The 17,984-nt window shown below is 45.7% G+C and overlaps 1 protein-coding gene and 1 pseudogene across 1 annotated transcript; both read right to left on the bottom strand.

The window, feature by feature from the left end:
- Positions 1-1,740: 1,740 nt before the first annotated feature.
- On the bottom strand, positions 1,741-4,365 carry LOC117025693 (40S ribosomal protein S4, X isoform-like; annotated as a pseudogene).
- On the bottom strand, positions 4,185-6,744 carry LOC117025582 (uncharacterized). Its single transcript, XM_033111473.1, has 4 exons — positions 6,541-6,744; positions 5,679-6,207; positions 4,765-4,944; positions 4,185-4,639 (listed from the first exon to the last, which is right to left on the bottom strand). Exons 1-4 carry the CDS (start codon positions 6,742-6,744, stop codon positions 4,185-4,187), a joined length of 1,368 nt encoding a protein of 455 aa, XP_032967364.1.
- Between the last annotated feature and the right edge of the window lie 11,240 nt (positions 6,745-17,984).

Raw genomic sequence — 17,984 nt, 5'->3', positions numbered from 1 at the left:
GGGAAGGCAGATATTACATTGCCATAAAATAGAGAGTATCGGCAACTCAACTGTATGAATTGGAGGTCCAACATTTATATAAATTCATTCGTTCATTCACTTGTTCATTCATTCATTCATTCATTCATTCATTCATTCATTCATTCTTTGGCAATAGAAAGTAATATATGCAATAATAGTATAAGGTGTCATGGGAGAGGTGTTTCACTCAGGCTTGAGGGATTAGGAAAATCTTTCCAGAGGAGGTGATTTCTAGATTGAGACCGGAAGATGAATAGGAGCTGACAAAGATATGGGAAGTATGGTAAATTGCTTGCGAAGAAGAGCTGTGGTAATTCCCTCCATCCCTGTATGTTTGCCCCTAATTTATTGTGATTATACTGCTGCTCCCATGAAGTGGAAATTATGTTTCCACCCCTTCAGTCTAGACTTAGCCATGTCTTTCTTTGCTCGGTGGAGTATTAGCAAGCGTGACACACGCAGAGACCTGAAGTACTTGTACATTGGGACTCCTCTTCCTGCTGGAAGCCTGACACGTGCACAGAACCCGCCGCAGGAAGAAAGTGGGGAGGTTTGTTGTGCAGCAGAAGGTAACTGATACAGGAGGGGATAGGAAGAGTGTGACAGGTAGAGAAAACAAAATAGGCAAAACCTCAGAAACAAAAGAAAATGTGCCCTTGGAGAAGAGCCAGCATTTCAATTTGGCTGGAGTGTGGTACCCAGAGTAGAAAGAGGCAAGAACTGAAAATCATGAGGTCAGGGAGTTCGGTGGAAGCCACAGGAAGCCGTTTGGGCCTCGTCTGCAGAGCAGTGGGAAAGGGAAGAGCTGTAAGCAAGGGGGTGACGTGGTGGGTGTTAGATCCCACTACACAGCACAAGTGGATTTGAGAGGCTGGGGAACGGGATGCATGACCTACACTTGTACTAAATCAGGACATAGCGATTATACCGTCCATACTTTTTTCTCCTTTGTGCTTTGTAAGGTGCTACAAAGAGCCTTACAGATGCTCATGGAACCAACATGAAATGTCCTCATTCTGAGGCCCTCCCACACCTATACCCATACCACCATAATCATTCAGATTTTTCTTCAGGCTGGAATTTTTTAAACTCTGGTAAGCGTTTATATTCTATTCATTAGTCCAGCAAGTTTATTAGTGTGCCGGCTGTGTGCCAGGGACTGGTGTGCCAGGGACTGTCCTGGGCCGTGAGGTGATACACAGCAGTGAACAGGACAGGTAAAAGGCCCTCGTGGAGAGTCCATGAAGGGGCACCAAGTCTAAATAAATGACCTAAGGGGAGGGAGAGTGCTTTTTAGACAGGTGGTGACATTTGAGCTGAGACCTGAATGGAGGGAGAGACACAGTCGTGGGTGTGTCCGGGAGATGATTCTAGATGGGCTAGCAAATGTAAACCCTGAGGGGAGTCGGCTTGTTTGTTGGAGGGACAGAAAAACAGCCAGTGTGGTGAGAGTAAGTGAAGGGAAGACAGTGATAGAAAGCTGGGCAGATGGGCCGGGGCAGATTACACAGGCTTTAGGGGTTCTGATTGAAGGGGAAACCGATGGAGAATACTGAACAGGTGAGTGTCGTGATGGGACAGTAAAACCTCTGCACGGCAGGGGCGGGTGGAAGCAGTGAAACTAGCTGGGGGAGGTGATGGTCAGGACGGGAGTGGTCGTGCTTTGGGGGTAAAAGCTGATCAGGGTTGGGATATATTTCAGAAGCAGAATGCACGGAATTTGCTGGTGGAATCAATGAACGTATGAGAGAGGATGATGGAAGGTTTGGGGCCTGAGTGACTGATGCTGTTGTTGCTGAGATGGGGAAGACCGAGGGAAGAGCACGGGCGGGGGGGTGGTGAGCACAGAGTTTGAATTAGGGCATGTCAGTTTTGAGGTACCGCTGCGGTCCTTGTGGCCAGCCTCTAAGACGGCTCCCAGTGGTCCCCACCCTGGTGTTTACACCCCTGTGCAGGCCCTACGCCTCCACCACCGCCGTTGTCCTAGGGTTGGTCTCTGGCAGGAAGTGTTGGTGTGTCACTGCCCAGATTAGGTTCTCAAAGACATTGCAACTTATGTGTTGGCTGCTCTCTCGTCTGTCTCATCAGGGAAGTCAGCTGCCATGTCACAGACATCCCTAGGGAGAGGTTCACGTGGTCTGGAATTCAGGGCTCCTGAGCTTGGAAATGGGTCCCCCCTCCCCCAGGCTCCAAAGGGCCCTTGAGCCAGAATTACTCAGCGAAGTTGCTCCTGGATTGCTGACCCTCAGAAACTGTGAGATCATGTTTTATATGTTTTTAATGCTATGTTATCTTCAATTGGGGACAAAGACTCTTCCAGTCACGTCACCTAGAAATCACTACACCCAGTGCTCTGTGTGGTTGCATCTCTTGTCTCGTCAGCAATGGGGAGGTGGACACCCTTTCCACGGGGAAGAGAGATCCACGGTTTGTCGCCTTTGCCAATAACAGAAATGTTCGAGAGCGGGTGGCAAAGCCGTTGCCATTGGCATCTTTCACGTGAGCTACATCGAAAGAACCAGCGTGTCTCTGTTGGTGATCACACCAGTTCTCAGGTTGGCACCTCGGGTCCCCAGGCACAGGTTACCGGTGTCCGACTTGATGAAATCAGTAATTCTGCCGGTCTCTAAACCCACCTGAATGGTGCCGTTCACCTTGCTGAGGGGACCGGGGTAGCAGATGTGCGCGCACCATGGGTCACGAGACGGGGATTCCTTTTGTGCCCAGGAAGATTTTCTCACCTTGCACGACTCGTACTTGGCCTCCACGGGTGTAATGCGATGAACAGCAAAGCGACCCTTGGTGTACAGATCAGATGGAAGTTCTCTCCGGTCCTGTCGATCTGATGACATCCGTCACAGTAGCAGGGTGGGTGACACCAGTTCAGACCTTGCTGTCAATCTCAACAAAGGCTGCATCCGCCCTTCGGTACTTCATCCCCCGTTAGGGCGTATTCCGCCGGCTCCTTGGGGAAATCATGGGAGGGAGACGTTCCCTCAGCTTGCGGTGGATGGACGAGGAGCACACGGCCCCGTCAGGTTGTCCACCTCCAGTGCTGCTAACGCGCTTCACGTGCTTCTCGGGGTCACCGCGCGCCATGGCCGCGCTGGGCATGGAAGCAGCTAATGTTTGTTATTTTAGGCTGCTAGATTTGGAGGCAATTAGTTACACAGCAATGGATAACTAGTGCAATGCCCAAGTGCTTCTGTAAGCTTGGAGTTGAAGGGAAAGCTTAGGGCTTGTGCTATTAACGGGGATGTAGATAAGTACTTAGTCCCTCAGGGGCGAATACACTGTGAAGGTCTGGGAACTGGCGCCGAGATCAGGAGGACGATGCCAGCGGAGTCACTGATGGAGAAGCAAAACCAGAAGTGTGATCGTTCAGGAGCCCAGGAAAAAAATAGTTGAAGAAGGTGGGAGTTGATGAGCTGTGTCAGATGCTATGAGACGTCAAGTAAGGTGAAGAGTAAGAATTCACTGTCGCATGCATGCGGAGTCACAAATGCATTCAGAAGTCAAAAAATCTGTGCTGGAAAAGAACAGAAGTGACTGCCTGGAGGGACGATGGGTGACCCCGGCACCGGGGGCTGCACTTAGCACTTCTGCTCCCAGGCAGGTGGGGTGTGGTAGCCGGCGCTGTTCCTCGCCAGGAACAGGAGGGCGGGGGCCGTCGGGGAGGCTGTGGAAGAGTCAAAGAGGTGAAGCCCCCGTCTGTGCAGTTTCAAGCCAACTATACCCCTAGGCCCTGCCCATGTTGCTGCCAGCTCCTTCCTTCTGGGCACGCATGAATGAATGAATGGATGGATGGATGCCTCTTATGGCAAAAGAGGCCTCACTGTTGTGTTTGAACCTCCTGGACACTTATTTTTGACCATTGAGCACCACGAAACCAGAACATTCCGGAATATTAGCTGCCGAAAGCCAGAGGACAGCTGCTAGCCTTTCTGCAGCTCTGACAAGTGGGACTTGGCATCAGCCTGTGAAAGTGGGCTCGGCCAGTTCTTGAAATACAAAATAGAGCTAGTTCATAGTTCATAGTAGCATGACTTTTTTGCTAGCTTTTCCCCCGACAGTTTGTGATGCCTGACACCTGTCATGGATAAATCCGCCCTCCCCCCACCACGAACAGTGTCACGTACTGCAGGGAGCATTCCTGGGTGAGCTCATCCACCAAGGAGGGCAGCTGAACAAACTACCCCTACGTGGCCCCTGCCCGGAGAAGACAGGCACGTGGTCCAGTTTCTGACGGGTCTCGGGGGACGTGCTCCTCTCCTACTCTCCACGATGCCAGCCTCGGCACCCTGGGGCCTCGCCAGCTGTTGGCAGCTTGGTGCCCACTCAGAGGCGCACTTCCCTGCTGCTTCCAGCTGAAGGAGCCCCTCTAAGGAAGTTCCATTTCTTCCCGTCAGGTGGAAAAAGAGCTGTGTTTTGTTTTCATGCAAAACCATGACCGAATATTCGTTTTTTATTTTAAATTTGCAAGGTTTGTCTTCACCTCTGCCCCAGGGTATGGTGGGCAATGGCTTGTGAGGGAGAAGTGTAGGCTGGGCTGACTCATGCTGGACGAGCTGCGAGTTGGGTCCAAAGCTGGGGAGGTGACGGCCTGCAGTACTTAGGCCTGTGAGAAAAAATATTTCCCCCGGAGAGAATAAAAGAATTAGCTACAGTATTAGTTTCCTAAGTCTGCTGCAACAAAGTATCAGAATCGGGGTGGCTTAAATCGTCAGAAATGTGTGTCCTCACCGTTCCGGATGCTGCCCAGTCTGAACCCTGTAGTGGAAGATCCTTGCCTTTTTCTAGCTGGGGCTGGAGGCCGGCCCCCCGTGGTCCTAGGCTTGCAGCTGCAGGACTCCAGCCTCTGCCTCCTCACATGGCCCTCTGCCCTGTGGTCTGTGTCTCTTCGCTTCTGATGCCACCAGCCACCTGGTATGACCACATCTGAACTGATTACATCTGCGATGACCTTGTTCCCAAACAAGGGCACATTCTGAGGGACTGGGGGTTAGGACTTCGAGGTATCTTTCCTTTGGGGAAGGGGGCGGGTCGGAATTCCATCCATAAAAGGGTCATTCACAAGCCACCCCATCTCGTTGGTGGGCCATGGAGCCTGATGTGTAGAAGCAGAGGCCTGGCTCCAGAGAGTTTCAAGTCCCAACCTGGCTTACAGCCCGGAGACACTGGGCCGGTACCTAACCTCCTCCTCTGCCAAGCCGGGCACAAAAATAAGTATCCAATGGATTGTTACAGCTATTAAGCAATACCGGAAAACTGCCTGGCCTGGGGTAGCATGGCACAGGGGACTTAGCTGTTTAATGAAGACAAGTTGTTCCGGCTCACTGTACTGAGTGGCGCAGTTGGACGACGGAATGATTAGCTGTTGGAGACAAGCTCCACTGTGACAAGAACACAGGTACGCGGCTACTGCCGTGTCACAGAAAGAGGGACTTCAAAATCTGTCGTGTCATCACCAGAACTGCTGTCTTTTGATCCCTTCCGCCCTCCTTGGGCCACAGGCTCCATGGAGAAAGCTATGCATAAAGGCCGAGCAGATTGGGACGCGAAGGCCTGGGGCGGGAAGCCGGGCAGAGTCACCCGCTCCAGGCGTCGTTGGGGAGAAGCCAGGCGCGGCGGGTGCGCAGCCAGTTCAAGGGTCTCACCTGCCTGTGGAGGAGGCTGGACCTGGTTGAGGGAAAAGCCTTCAGTAGGGAACGAAGGAGCAAGACTAGAAGCAGACCCATCAGGAACTACAGTGATCCCCGCTGTAGCCGGCAGTGGCCGCAACCTGCGGTGGTGGTGATGGGGTGAGTGATTCAGCAAGTGACATGGATGGGACTTGGCGAAGCCTGGGCGGTGGGCAGTGAGGGCGCGTGAGCGTGGACCCCTCGAGGGGCCGGCTGCTCTGTCGTGAGAGGGAAGCGCCTGCCCCGGGGATCTGTGGCTTGTCGTCAGCCCCAGCCCAGCCACCTGCCACCGTAGCAGCCCCCAGCACGAGTGCCGCTCCGCCTGCGCTCCAGCGCCATCCGCGCCCTTCCTGTGACACGACGCAGCGGGATGGGGTCTCAGGAGGAAATACCCGTTACTTAAGGCACCCACCGTCCTGTCCTCCTGTTTGCTAAGGACACGGAGGGCGTGAGCTCGGCTGCTCTCCACCTCCCTTTCCTCCCGCAGCCTCTCCTGCTTACACACCTGCTTACGTTACACACGCGTCAGGAAAGGGACCTCGGCTCCCTCCCGGGGCCAGGAAGCGCTAATAAGCGACGGGATGTGGATCAAAAGTTCTCTGAAGTTCTTCAGCCATTTGACACTTTGAGTAAATAATGACTTGCCAGTGCTATTTATTCCCATTCCTCTTTCTCAGCCCTATTTTTGGCCCAGAACACTCTTTATTTTTGGCCGTGTTACATAAGGAGGGAACCGCATTCTTAGTAACGCACTGCCACCCCTGTTATCTTGCCTACATGAAAAAAGGAAATATTTTTAGAGTGTGAATTTCCCAAACCTCCTCAGCTATTCTGGGACTGAAGCCGGTGGCAGAGAGAGGACAGTGGGAGAGGCCGTGCCTCCTGGTGGCCGAGGCTGACCCTGACCCTGGCGGCTGGACCGGAGCCCGCCCTCCCTGTCCTGCTCTGGCCAAATGGCAGGCGGCTCCTCTCTGCGCACAGGGTTCTCATTTTCAGCAGCTGATCCAGGAGCCCAGGAACACTCTTCATGGCTAGTCTTCATTCCCGTAGTGTCAGGATATTCAAAAGAATGGGGGGACAGGACTGCTAGCGAGGGGCCTCTCTCCTCACCACTCTCAGGTGACAGGCTGAAGGCCCAGTAGCGAGAGCAAAAGTACTTTGGAGACGTTGGAACGCCCCTTCGCCGGCCACCCAGAGGCTTGTGCGGCTTCGTTGGAGATGGTGTCAGAAGGCAACGTCCCTGCAATGTGTGGGTGCGGGCTCCGCGCCGTCCCAACAGGACGCGTCTCAGCGGAGCCGCTCGTCTCTAAAAATAAATCTGTCCGAGGGGCCCAGGAGTTTCGGGTCTCGCCTTCTGGCTGGAGAGCCAGACGCTTTTCTTTTGTGTGCTTATGGGATTCCTCAAGAGCGTCCTGGCTGAAAACTTCTGGAAGCTGGTACACAACCAACCTGTGGGAAAAGCGGACCCACCTCCGGGCACCGGAGGAGTCCACGGAGGACCCACCCAGGTCCTAACGGCAGCAGTTCAACCCCCCAAGTCCTGTGCGAGAGTCAGGATATATTTAGGTGACCCTCGCCAGTAAAGATTTCAGCTGAAAACTTTGCAAATATCTAAATTATGTATGGTCTTAGAGCAGATAATTTTCCCACAGATAAATACGCTAATCCAGAGTTTCTCGAACATGAATAATGTATGAGGCCTCTTAGAGGAACAGCTTCTTGCAGCCCCTGGCATCTGTCTTTGGATCGGTTAGCACAGGGAGAGTAATCTCAGCTATAAAGGTGGGCACCCCAATCTTTAGATGAGCCAGAAGAGTGAAGCGTCATTGTTTACATTACCACTGAAATAAAAAACTTTAAAAAGGATCAGAAAACTCGAAGACCCTGAAGACTACATCCGCAGCCCCTGGGGTGGGAGGAAGGCCTGTGGAACCTGCAGATTGCCGGTATTATATTATATTGTATTATATTATATTTATATATATATTATATATATGATATATTACATTATATTTATATTTATTATATTTTATTATAGTAAAATAAGACCAGGTCTTATATTAATTTTTGTTCCAAAAGACGCATTAGAGCTGATGATCCGGCAAGGTCTTATTTTTGGAGAAACAAGGTAACTTCACCTGGCACACTCTATGCAGAGATCGCTTGTACACAGGCCACTTTTTCAAGATTGAGAGAGAGAGCTGTTTAACAGACATTCAGGTCCAGGAAACATAGAGAGTTTCAGACAACATGAATCCAAAGAGAACCAAAGCAACCATATTGTAATTAAAATGGCAAAAGTCTAATTCATATAAAGAAACACAGAAAGTCAAACAAAATGAGAAGACAGAGGAATATGTTCTAAATGAAGGAACAAGAACAAAACCATCCCCCCAAACCCTAATCAAACAGAGATAAGTAATTTACTTGATAAAGAATTTAAAGAAAGTCACAATGATCCTCATCAAACTTGAGAGTTGAATAGAGGAACTCAGGGAAAAGTTTGACAAGGAGTTCAGAAAGTATACTAAAGAACAAATCAGAGCTGAAGAATATAATAACTGAAATGAAAAATACACTAGAAGGAAACAACAGCAGATTAGATAATACAGAAGAATGGATTAGTGACCTGGAATACAGAATAATGGAAACCACCCCATCAGAACAGCAAAAAGAAAAAAGAATTTTAAAAATGGGACAGTCTAAGGGGCCTCTGGGACAACATAAAGTGTATCAAAGTGTACATTTGCATTACAGGAATCCCGAAAGGAGAAGAGAGAAAAGGGCAGAAAGTTTATTTGAAGAAATATGTCTGAAAACTTTCCTAACCTGGGGAAGGAAACAGACATCCAGGTCCAGGAAGCACAGAGTTTCAAACAACATGAACCCAAAGGGACCCAAAGCAACACATACTGTCATTAAAATGGCAAAAGTTAAAGACAATCTTGAAGGTAGCAAGAGGAAAACGAGTTTCATACAAAGGAAACCCATAAGACTATCAGCTAATTTCTCAGCAGAAATGTTGACAGAGAGGGAAGTGGCAGGGTGTAATTTAAACTGCTTTTTTTTTTTTTTGTAATGTCTTTGTCTTGTTTTGATATCAGTGTAATGCTGGCTTCATAGAATGAGTTTGGAAGCATTCCTTCTTCAATTTTTTGGAATAGTTTGAGAAGGATAGGTACTGATTGTTCTTTAAATGTTTGGTGAAATTTACTTGTGAAGCCATCTGGTCCTTGATTTTTGTTTGTTGGGAGTTTTTTGATTACTGCTTTAATTTCATTGCTAGTAATCAGCCTCTTCAGATTTTTCTGTTTCTTTTTGGTTCAGTCTTGGAAGGTTGTATGTTTCTAGAAAATTATCCTTTTCTTCCAGGTTGTCCAATTTGTTGGTATATAATTTGTTGTACTATTCTTAAATCATTTTTATTTCTGTGCTGTCAGTTGTAACTTATCTTTCATTTCTGATTTTATTTATTTGGGCTTGTTTTTTCATGATGAGTTTGGCTAATGGCTTGTTAATTTTGTTTATCTTTTCAAAGAATTATCTCTTAGTTTCATTGGTCTTTTCTATTTTTTTTAAGTCTCCAGTTCGTTTATTTCCACTTTGATGTTTATTATTTCCTTCCTTCTGCTTACTTTTGATTTTGTTTTTCTTTTTCTAGTTCCTTTACATGTCAATATTGTTTATTTGGGATGTTTCTTGTTTCTTGATGTAGGCCTGTATAGCTATGAACTTCCCTCTTAGAATTCCTTTTGCTGCATCCCATAGATTTTGGAAATTTGTGTTTCTATTTTCACTTGTCTCGAAGTAGTTTTTTTATTTCTTCTTTGAGTTATTGATTGTGTAGTAGCATGCCATTTAATCTCCATATGTTTATGTTTTTTCTAGTTTTATTCTTGCAGTTAGTTTCTACTTTCATACTCTTGTGATCAGGAAAGTTGCTTGATGTGACTTCAGTCTTTTTTAATTTATTGAGACTTATTTTGTGGCCTAATATGTGATCAATCCTTCAGAATGTTCTATGTGCACTTGAAAAAGTATGTATTCTGCAGTTTTGGGGAAAAATGTTTTGTAAATATCTTTGTAAGTATAAAAAAATGTAAGTATATCTGATCTAATATGACATTTCAGGTCATTGTTTCCGTATTAATTTTGTTTGGATAATCTATTCATTAATGTAAATAGGGTATTAAAGTCCCCCACTGTTATTGTAATACTGTTAATTTCTCCCTTTATTTTTGTTAATATTTGCTTTATATATTTAGGTGCTCCTACGTTGGTTGCATAATTATATTTGTTGTATCCTTTTCTGGGATTGACGCCTTTAGTATTACGTAATTCCTTTCATTGTCTCCTTTTACAGTCTGTTTTAAAGTCTACTTTGTCTGATGTGAGTATTGCTGCCCCATGTTTGTTTAATAACTATGTATAGTGCCAGGTGGGTACTAGACTTATCGTGGTGATCACTTCATAAAGCATATAAACATCTAGTCACTATGTTGAATATCTGAAACTAATATAATATTGTATGTCAAGTATAATTGAAAAGTAAAATTTTAAAAATAATTTTAAAAAGGAAGAAATTTATCCAATCATCAACCTGACTTCACACCTTAAGGAACTAGGAAAGAAAGAACAAACTAAACCCAAAGCTAGCAGATGAAAGGAATCATAATAATTAGTAATTATCCTCCCCAAACCTCCTAATAGCAGCTTTCAAAACAAAAATAGAGCAGCAGCATTGCCATGTTTCATGTATGCCTTGTTTTAAATCAGGGGTGTCCAAACTTTTTTCAAGGGCCGTATGCAGTAAAATACACAAACAGCCGGGCCACTCACTCGAGGTGAAGGACGTATTGCCTCACTTGGTTTATTTAAGTGAACTAAATATATGTTTGGAATTTGCTGTGGGCCAATTAAAAATGGACAGCGGGCCGCAGTTGGCCCGCGGGCCGCAGTTTGAACACCCGTTTTAAATACTCTTTTAATGAAAGCTGGGGCATGAGCTAAGGCTCAATGCTGAAAAGGAATATTGTGTGGAAAGTGGGTAAAACATTGTGCAGGATTGTACAGGTGGGTCTAAAGGTGAAGTATAGCAATTGGTATTACAACCAAGACTGGGCTGTGTGTGTGTGGCCACGTAAACTTGGTCTGTAACCTCTATGTGCTGAGAACTCGCTAGGGTCAGGTTCTATGATTGTGTTATTTAAGCTCATCGTATAGATTAAGTGACACACTGATATGGATATTTGGGGTTTCTATAAGGTAATGATGGACTCTGTAGGGAAGGCAGATGTATAAGAGCAGAGAAACTGAAATATGAATACTTTCGGAAGTGCAGAATAATTAACAATATTTTTAAGGTGTTCCATATGCCAGTTTCTAAAAACAAAAAGCTAGTATTTAGTAATGAGAGCTAGTCAATAATTTCAGAAAGCTTGGAGAGAAGCTGTTGTCGCAACCCAGAATGCATTTCAACACTGGTGACATTTCTCAGTAGTAAATATAAACACAACGAGGGTGGCAAAACACCTTTACCAATATAAAGCAACTGACAAACTTGAGAGGAGATGGGACCTTTTTCTGGGGGTTAGATATTTAAATAGATCTGTGCACTGAACAGGAGGTCACAATTTTCCAGTTTAAAAGAACAAAAAAGGTGGAACAAGAGACAGGTTAATAATATGCAATAGAAAATGAGATATTATTTCCATGACCTATTTTTGACGTTTAATATCCATGGTCTGTCTCCCTTAAGTAAACACAATTTTTTCCGTTTTATTCTGAAGAGCTCAAGAATGTTGACTTCTTAAGACATATAATTTAAAATGGTTTATGCTTTTATTTTCAAAGAAACTATATTTTAAATGTTTCACTCAGGGATCTGTAGATTTATTAGTGAGACTGGTGGGCAGAAACTGCTTTCTCCATCAACAGTTCAGAAAATGTAAAAAGGTATTGATTTGTCACAGGAAAATCGCGCCAAGAAATGTACCCTAGCCTGTGGTTAATGCTGAGAGTGGGTTTCTTTAGAAATTCCAAATGAGATCTCCAGAGCTCTGGGGCTACTGAAAGCAACTTGATCGGCTGTCTAGAGATGAGTGTCACTCAGTGGTGGGAAACAGGAAGGACAGCTGACACTGGTACTTGTGCTCAGGAATCTCTGCTCGGGAATCCCTCAGGGCCGCTGCAAGCAGCAGCCTCAGACCCGCTGAACTCCCGGTGTGGGTGAGGGCACAGCCTCACGGACCCGCCCAACCACACTGCTCAGCGCAGGCATGTTCTCAGACTCCCACTGGTTCATTTCCCAGCCATCAGTTTCCAGTTCTGTTCCCCGGATCCAGAGCTGTTTCCTTCCTAAGCCCACATGGAGTCTTCTAACTTCTCTAAGTCTCTTCAGAGCCAGGCCGTCCTCCTTTATACCCACCCCATGGTTTTTCATTTTACCTCCGTCTCCAGTGTGGTAGCAGCTGTTTTCTTCCCTGGAGGGCACGCTTCGCGCACTTTCTGCACCAGGCCCGCTGCTTGCCCTGACACTTACCCAGCTCTCCGCTGGAACGTGTCATTTGCAATCCACAGAGGGCAGCTTCTCTTTCAGACTGTGAGGACGAAAGAGCAGCCTCCCTCAAATGTCCCTGCAGTCTTTTCCTTGTGAGGTCTTTGCTGTTAGATCATCTCTCCCTTTATTTCAGTCTCAGGATAATTCGTCTCACAAGTAGATCAAGTCAGGGGAAGTCAGGACGCAAAGCTCTGCAACAAGGCGTGAAGGGGTGGGGACGGGTCACTCAGGGTCCTGTGTGTCCAACCCTCCTTGTTCTTACAGTGTCTTTTACCCCCAGTTCTACTGAGCGTAACTGACGAAATGGAAGGTATTTAAAGAGAGCAATGTGATGATCTGATACACTGTGAAAGAATGACCACCATCTAGTCAACGAACACATCCATCACCTCACAGATTTACCTGCTTGGGGCGGGGGCGGTGAGAACATGTGCATTTATTTACTCTCTTAGCACGTTTCAATCATACAGCGCAGTGTTGTCAACCATAGTCTCCATGTCATACATTAGCTCCTCAGAGCTCATTCATCGTACAGCTGACCGTCTGTGCCCTTCTTACTAAACTCTCCCTACTCCCCCACCTCCCAGTCCCGGGGAACCACATTTCTACTCTGTTTCTATGAGTGCGACATTTAAAACATTCCATATGTGAGTGATACCATGCAGTATTTATCTTTGTTTTGTCTGGTTTATTTCACTTAGCATAATGCCCTCACGTTGGTTCACGTTGTCCCAAATTGCAGGATTGCCTTCTTTTATAAAGCTGAATAATATGCCATTGTATGTATACATCTGCTACGTTTTCTTTATCCATTCATCCCTTGGCCGCTTCGGTTGTTTCCATACTTTGGCTATTGTGAATAATGCTGCAGTGAACACAGGAGGACAGAAACCTCTTCGAAATAATGGTTTTGTTTTCCATTGGGTAATACTCAGAGGTGTGATTGCTGGATCATCATATGGTAGTTCTATTTTTAATTTCTTTTTCTTTTTAGAAAATGTACAAAATTTTTACTCATTATTTGATAGCAACTTACAATTATACATTACTTGTTAGTATGATTGTTTCTGATAAGTTTGGTTGGTTAGAAGTCTATGTATGTCTAGCCATTCCACAGGGGACCTGAATGTCACAGTCTATTTCACACAGAATGTCCCACCATGTGTTATCTGTGAAGAATAAATTAGAGACATCATGACATTACTCCCTAAATCCCGCAAAGTGCATTTCTAAAAGAATAACACCACTTTCCTTACATAACAGAAAGTAACACTATCACAGCTAAAATAATCATCCTTTAATATCATCGAATAGCCTGTATATGTTTAAATTCCCCAAATATTCCCGAAAATGTCCTTTATAGCTTATTTGTCCAAAGAAAGACCAATCACAGACCATGCATTGCATCTGGTTGGTAATGTCCCGTCAGTGTCTTTTAATCTAGCCTCCAGTCTTTTCTCCGTGGAATTTTCTTATTGCAGCCACTGGGCCTGTAGGGGGGTCTCTTACTTGCCTGTGGTGTCATTTCACCTGACGCTCTCTCCCCTGTATTTCCTGGCAGTTACATCTACAGGGTGATTAGACCGCAGATAAATACCTTTGGCTACTGCATCCCAGGTGAGGCTGTGGCACCAGGAGACATAAATATCTGATTGTCCCACCGTCTGTGACTAGATTAGGGGGAGGGCAGTCTGAGCCACCTGAAGGACAATTATGTTTTCCTCCTGATGACCAGAGCCACGTTGTTGTGGTGTTACTTTGGTTCCAATGTGAATATCCAGATCCCATCAAGCATTCACCTAATGTCTGTTTTTCTTAGAGCATGTTTTTTCCCGTTTTTGTTTTTTAAGATTTTTATTAAAAACATAGCTGATATACAATATTTGTTTCAGGTGTAAAAATAGTTATTCAGCATTTATATACCTAAAGAAGTGATTACCATGATAAGCCCAGCAACCATCTGACTCTGTACCATGCTATTACAATATTATTGACTATATTCCCTATGCTGTACATTACATCCCTGTGACTTGTTTTATACCTGGAAATTTAAACCCTTTATTCCCCTTCCCTCTTTCCCCACTTTTTAAATTTATCAATTACAGTTGACATTCAATATGATTTTATATTAACTTCAGGTGTACAGCACAGTGGTTAGACATTTATATAATTTAAGAAGTGATCCCCTGACTAGTCTAGTCCCCACCTAACATTATACATAGTTATTACCATATCACTGACTATATTCCCCATGCTTTACTTTACATCCCATGACTATTTTGTAACTACCAATTTGTACTTTTTAACCCCTTCACCTTTTTCATCCTGCGCCCCACCCCCTCCCATCTATCACCCCAACAAATCTAGTACCCATCTGACACCATACAGTTATTACAATATTATTGACTATATTCCTTATGCTATACCCTACATCCCCATGACGACTTTGCAACAACCAATTTGTACTTAATCCCTTCCCATCTTTTACCCACACCCCCAAACCCCCTCCCATCTGGCAACCATCAAAATGTTTTCTATATCTATGAGTTTGTTTCTGTTTTGTTTGTTAATTTTGTTCTTAGATTCCATATACAAGTGAAATCACATTGCATCTGTCTTTCTCTGTCTGACATACTCCACTCAGCACAATACCCTCCAGGTCCATCCAGGCCGCCGCAGATGGCAAGAACCCATTCCCTTCCCTGGCTGAGCAATATTCTGTTGCATATATGTATCACCTCCTCTTTATCCACTTACCCATGACAGACACCTCATCTTGGCCATTGTAAACAATGCTACAATGAACATATGGATACACATTCGCCTCAAAGTAGCATTTTGGGTTTCTTTAGATAAATACTCAGAAGTGGGATTACTGGGTCCTTCTTTGTCTCTTGTTATAGCCTTTGTTTTAAAGTCTTTTTTTGTCTGGTATGTGTATTGCTACCCCAGCATTTTAAAAATTTTATTTCTATTTTCATGAAATATCTTTTTCCATCCCTTTACTTTTTCTGTCTGTGTGTATCTTTCAATCTGAAGTGAGTCTCTTGTAGGCAGCACAGGTAAGGGGTTTGTTTTCTTATCCATTTAGCCCTTCTATGTCTTTTGAGTGGAGCATTTAATCCATTTACATTGAAAGTAAATATTGACAAATATGTAGCTATTGGCATTTATTATTCATAAGTTTGATTCCCCCTGTCCCTCCCCCCCCGTTTTAAAGAAGTCCCTCTAACATTCCTTGTAATATTGGTTTTGTGGTGATGAACTCCTTTAGCTTTTTCTTGCCTGGGAAGCTCTTTATCTGTACTTCGGTTTTAAATGATAGCCTTGCTGAGTAGTCTTGGTTGTAGGTCCTTGCTTTTCATCATGTTGAATATTTCCTGCCAATACCTTCTGACCTGCAAAGTTTCTGTTGAGAAATCATCTGACAGTCTTTCAGGAACTCCCTTATAAGTTACTAGTTGTCTTTCTCTTCCTGCTTTTAGGATTCTCTCTCTGTCTTTAACCTTTGCCATTTTAATTATGTGTCTAGGTGTGGGCCTATTTGGGTTCATCTTGTTTGTGACTCTCTGTACTTCCTGGACTTGTATGTCTCTTTGCTTTGCCAGGTTAGGGAAGTTTTCCATCATTATTTCTTCAAATATGTTCTCCATCTCTTGCTTTCTCCCTTCTCCTTCTGGTACCCCTATGATGCGAATGTTGTTATGCTTGATGTTGTCCCAGAGGTCTCTTAAATTATCCTCACTTTTTCGGGTTCTTTTTTTCTTTTTGCTCTTCTGAGTGGATGTTTTATGCTACCTTGTCTTTCAAATTGGTGATTCAATCCTCTGCTTCATTTAGTCTGCTGTTGATTCCTTACAGTGCTTTCTTCATTTCAGTTATTGTATTCTTCACTTCGGTCTGGTTCTTTTTTATGGTTTATAGGTCCTTTTTTATGCTTGCTATCTCTTTGCTGAAGTTCTCACTAGTTCCTTGAGCATCCTTATAACCAGTGTTTTGAACTCTGTCTCTGTTAGGTTGCTTGCCTCCATTTCGTTTAGCTATTTTTCTGGAGTTTTCTCCTTTTCTTTCATTTGGGACACATTTCTTTGTTTCCTCATTTTGGCTGCCTCTCTGTGTTTGTTTCTATATATTAGGTAGGGCTGCTATGTCTCCCAGTCTTGGCCAGTTGGCCTTATGTAGTAGGTGCCCTGGCACAGTCTCTCTGGTCACCTTCTCTGGGTGCTCCAGGAGTGTCCCTTGTGGGGGTTGTGCCCTCCTGTTATAGTTGAGCCTTAATTGCTATCGGCATTTCAGTGGATGGGATTGACCTTCAGGCTGACTGACTATGGAGTTTGGCCACAGCTTACAGTCTGCTGTCGAGGGAGGTAACCCCACGAATTTGTTGAATTCGCTCTAGTGGGCTCTGGTGCCTGTTGAGACCACCTTTTGTGTGTGCCACTTGTAGGACTAATTGGGCGGTGCTCTGCTGTGGTCTGAAGACAACCTCCAAGTATGTTCGTTCTGAGGCCTCTTGGGAGGGGCTCTAGTGCAAGCCCAGATCATCCACTGCCTGTGAGTGGCCAGTGACTACCTGGTAGGAGCGACAAAGAGATCGGCAGTTGTTTGCTGCCCATGCTAACCTGGAGGTGCATGGGAGAGGTCACACTGTGAACCGAGGACAGCTGCCACCTGTACCAAGGCTAGGGTAGCTCTGCAAAAAGCCAGTACACCCCAAGGCCTACTGCCACCTGCAGCTCCCTTAAGGTTCAGCCACTGATAGAGCCTCATGCAGTATGCAAGTTGGGTGAGGCAGGGTCTTAGTCACTAGAGTGGGAAGAGTTGTGGTCACCAGGTTAATGTAGACTCTGGTTTAGTGCCAGTGCTGAGCCTGGAGCTACTCAGCAAAAGTCTCAGAGCACACTGAGGCCAGTTGCCACCTGCCTGGGGCTCATGGACTCTTGACAGTTTTCCAAGAAAGAGTGCAATGTGAGCGGGGCTGGCTGCTCACAGAGAAAGTGCCTCTGGTGGTGTGCAACTTGGGTGGGGTGGGGTCCTAGGTGAGTCAGCAGGGCAGAGCAGCAGAGCTCACCAGGCCAATTGGATTCAGATTTGGCCAGTGGAGGTAGGCTCAACATAGGAAAGATGGCACCTGCCTGCTGGCTGCACAGGAGGTGGATCCTTCTCTAGGAAAATGCTGACTGTCCTCCAGTCCTTCCCCTGAAGGCACACACCTCCATCTGCCCCTGTACGTCTCCGAGGCCCCCTGAGTCATCCCACCGCTGGAGCCCAAGGTGAGTGCCTATGAGCGAGTGAGTCTGTGCGTGGGCCATTTAAGAGAACGTCTGGGTTTCTCGCAGTCTTTCGTACCACCTGGCTAGTCAGAATCCCCACTGTTTTTCACAGCCAGATGTGTGGGAGCTCCTCGTCCCAGCACCAGTGCTCTGGGCTGCAGAGTCTGGTGTGGGGGCCTGGAGTCCCTGGCTCCTCTGGGGAACCTCCATGGCTGAGATATGCTTCTTTATTCTCAACCACCACAAGGAAATTTGGGGTTCGTTCCATGTCTCCGCCCCTCCTACCAGTCTCGAAGTGACTTCTTTATATCCTTAGTTGTAAAATTTCTGTTTGGCTAGACTTCAGATGGCTCTCCAGGTTGATTGTTCTGTAATTTAGTTGTAATTTTAATGTGTTCATGGAAGGATGCAGGCACAGTGTTTATCTACTCCACCATCTTGGGTCTCTCC

The sequence above is a fragment of the Rhinolophus ferrumequinum genome, chromosome 8 (genome assembly GCF_004115265.2).
Source record: "Rhinolophus ferrumequinum isolate MPI-CBG mRhiFer1 chromosome 8, mRhiFer1_v1.p, whole genome shotgun sequence".
NCBI classification, from domain to species: Eukaryota; Metazoa; Chordata; class Mammalia; order Chiroptera; family Rhinolophidae; genus Rhinolophus; species Rhinolophus ferrumequinum.
The sequence above is the reverse complement of the archived record's forward strand: the minus strand, read 5'-3'. Positions and strand labels throughout refer to the sequence as shown.

Bases quoted from the DNA above. Each gene is read 5' to 3' on its own strand.
- LOC117025582 (XM_033111473.1), bottom strand. From the start codon at position 6,744: ATGAAGACTAGCCATGAAGAGTGTTCCTGGGCTCCTGGATCAGCTGCT. The intron at 4,945-5,678 runs GTGAGACCCTTG...TGGTCATACCAG, and splicing joins CCAGCCTCCTCCACAGGCAG to GTGGCTGGTGGCATCAGAAG. The intron at 4,640-4,764 runs GTGAGGACACAC...TTTTTCTCACAG, and splicing joins ACTGGGCAGCATCCGGAACG to GCCTAAGTACTGCAGGCCGT.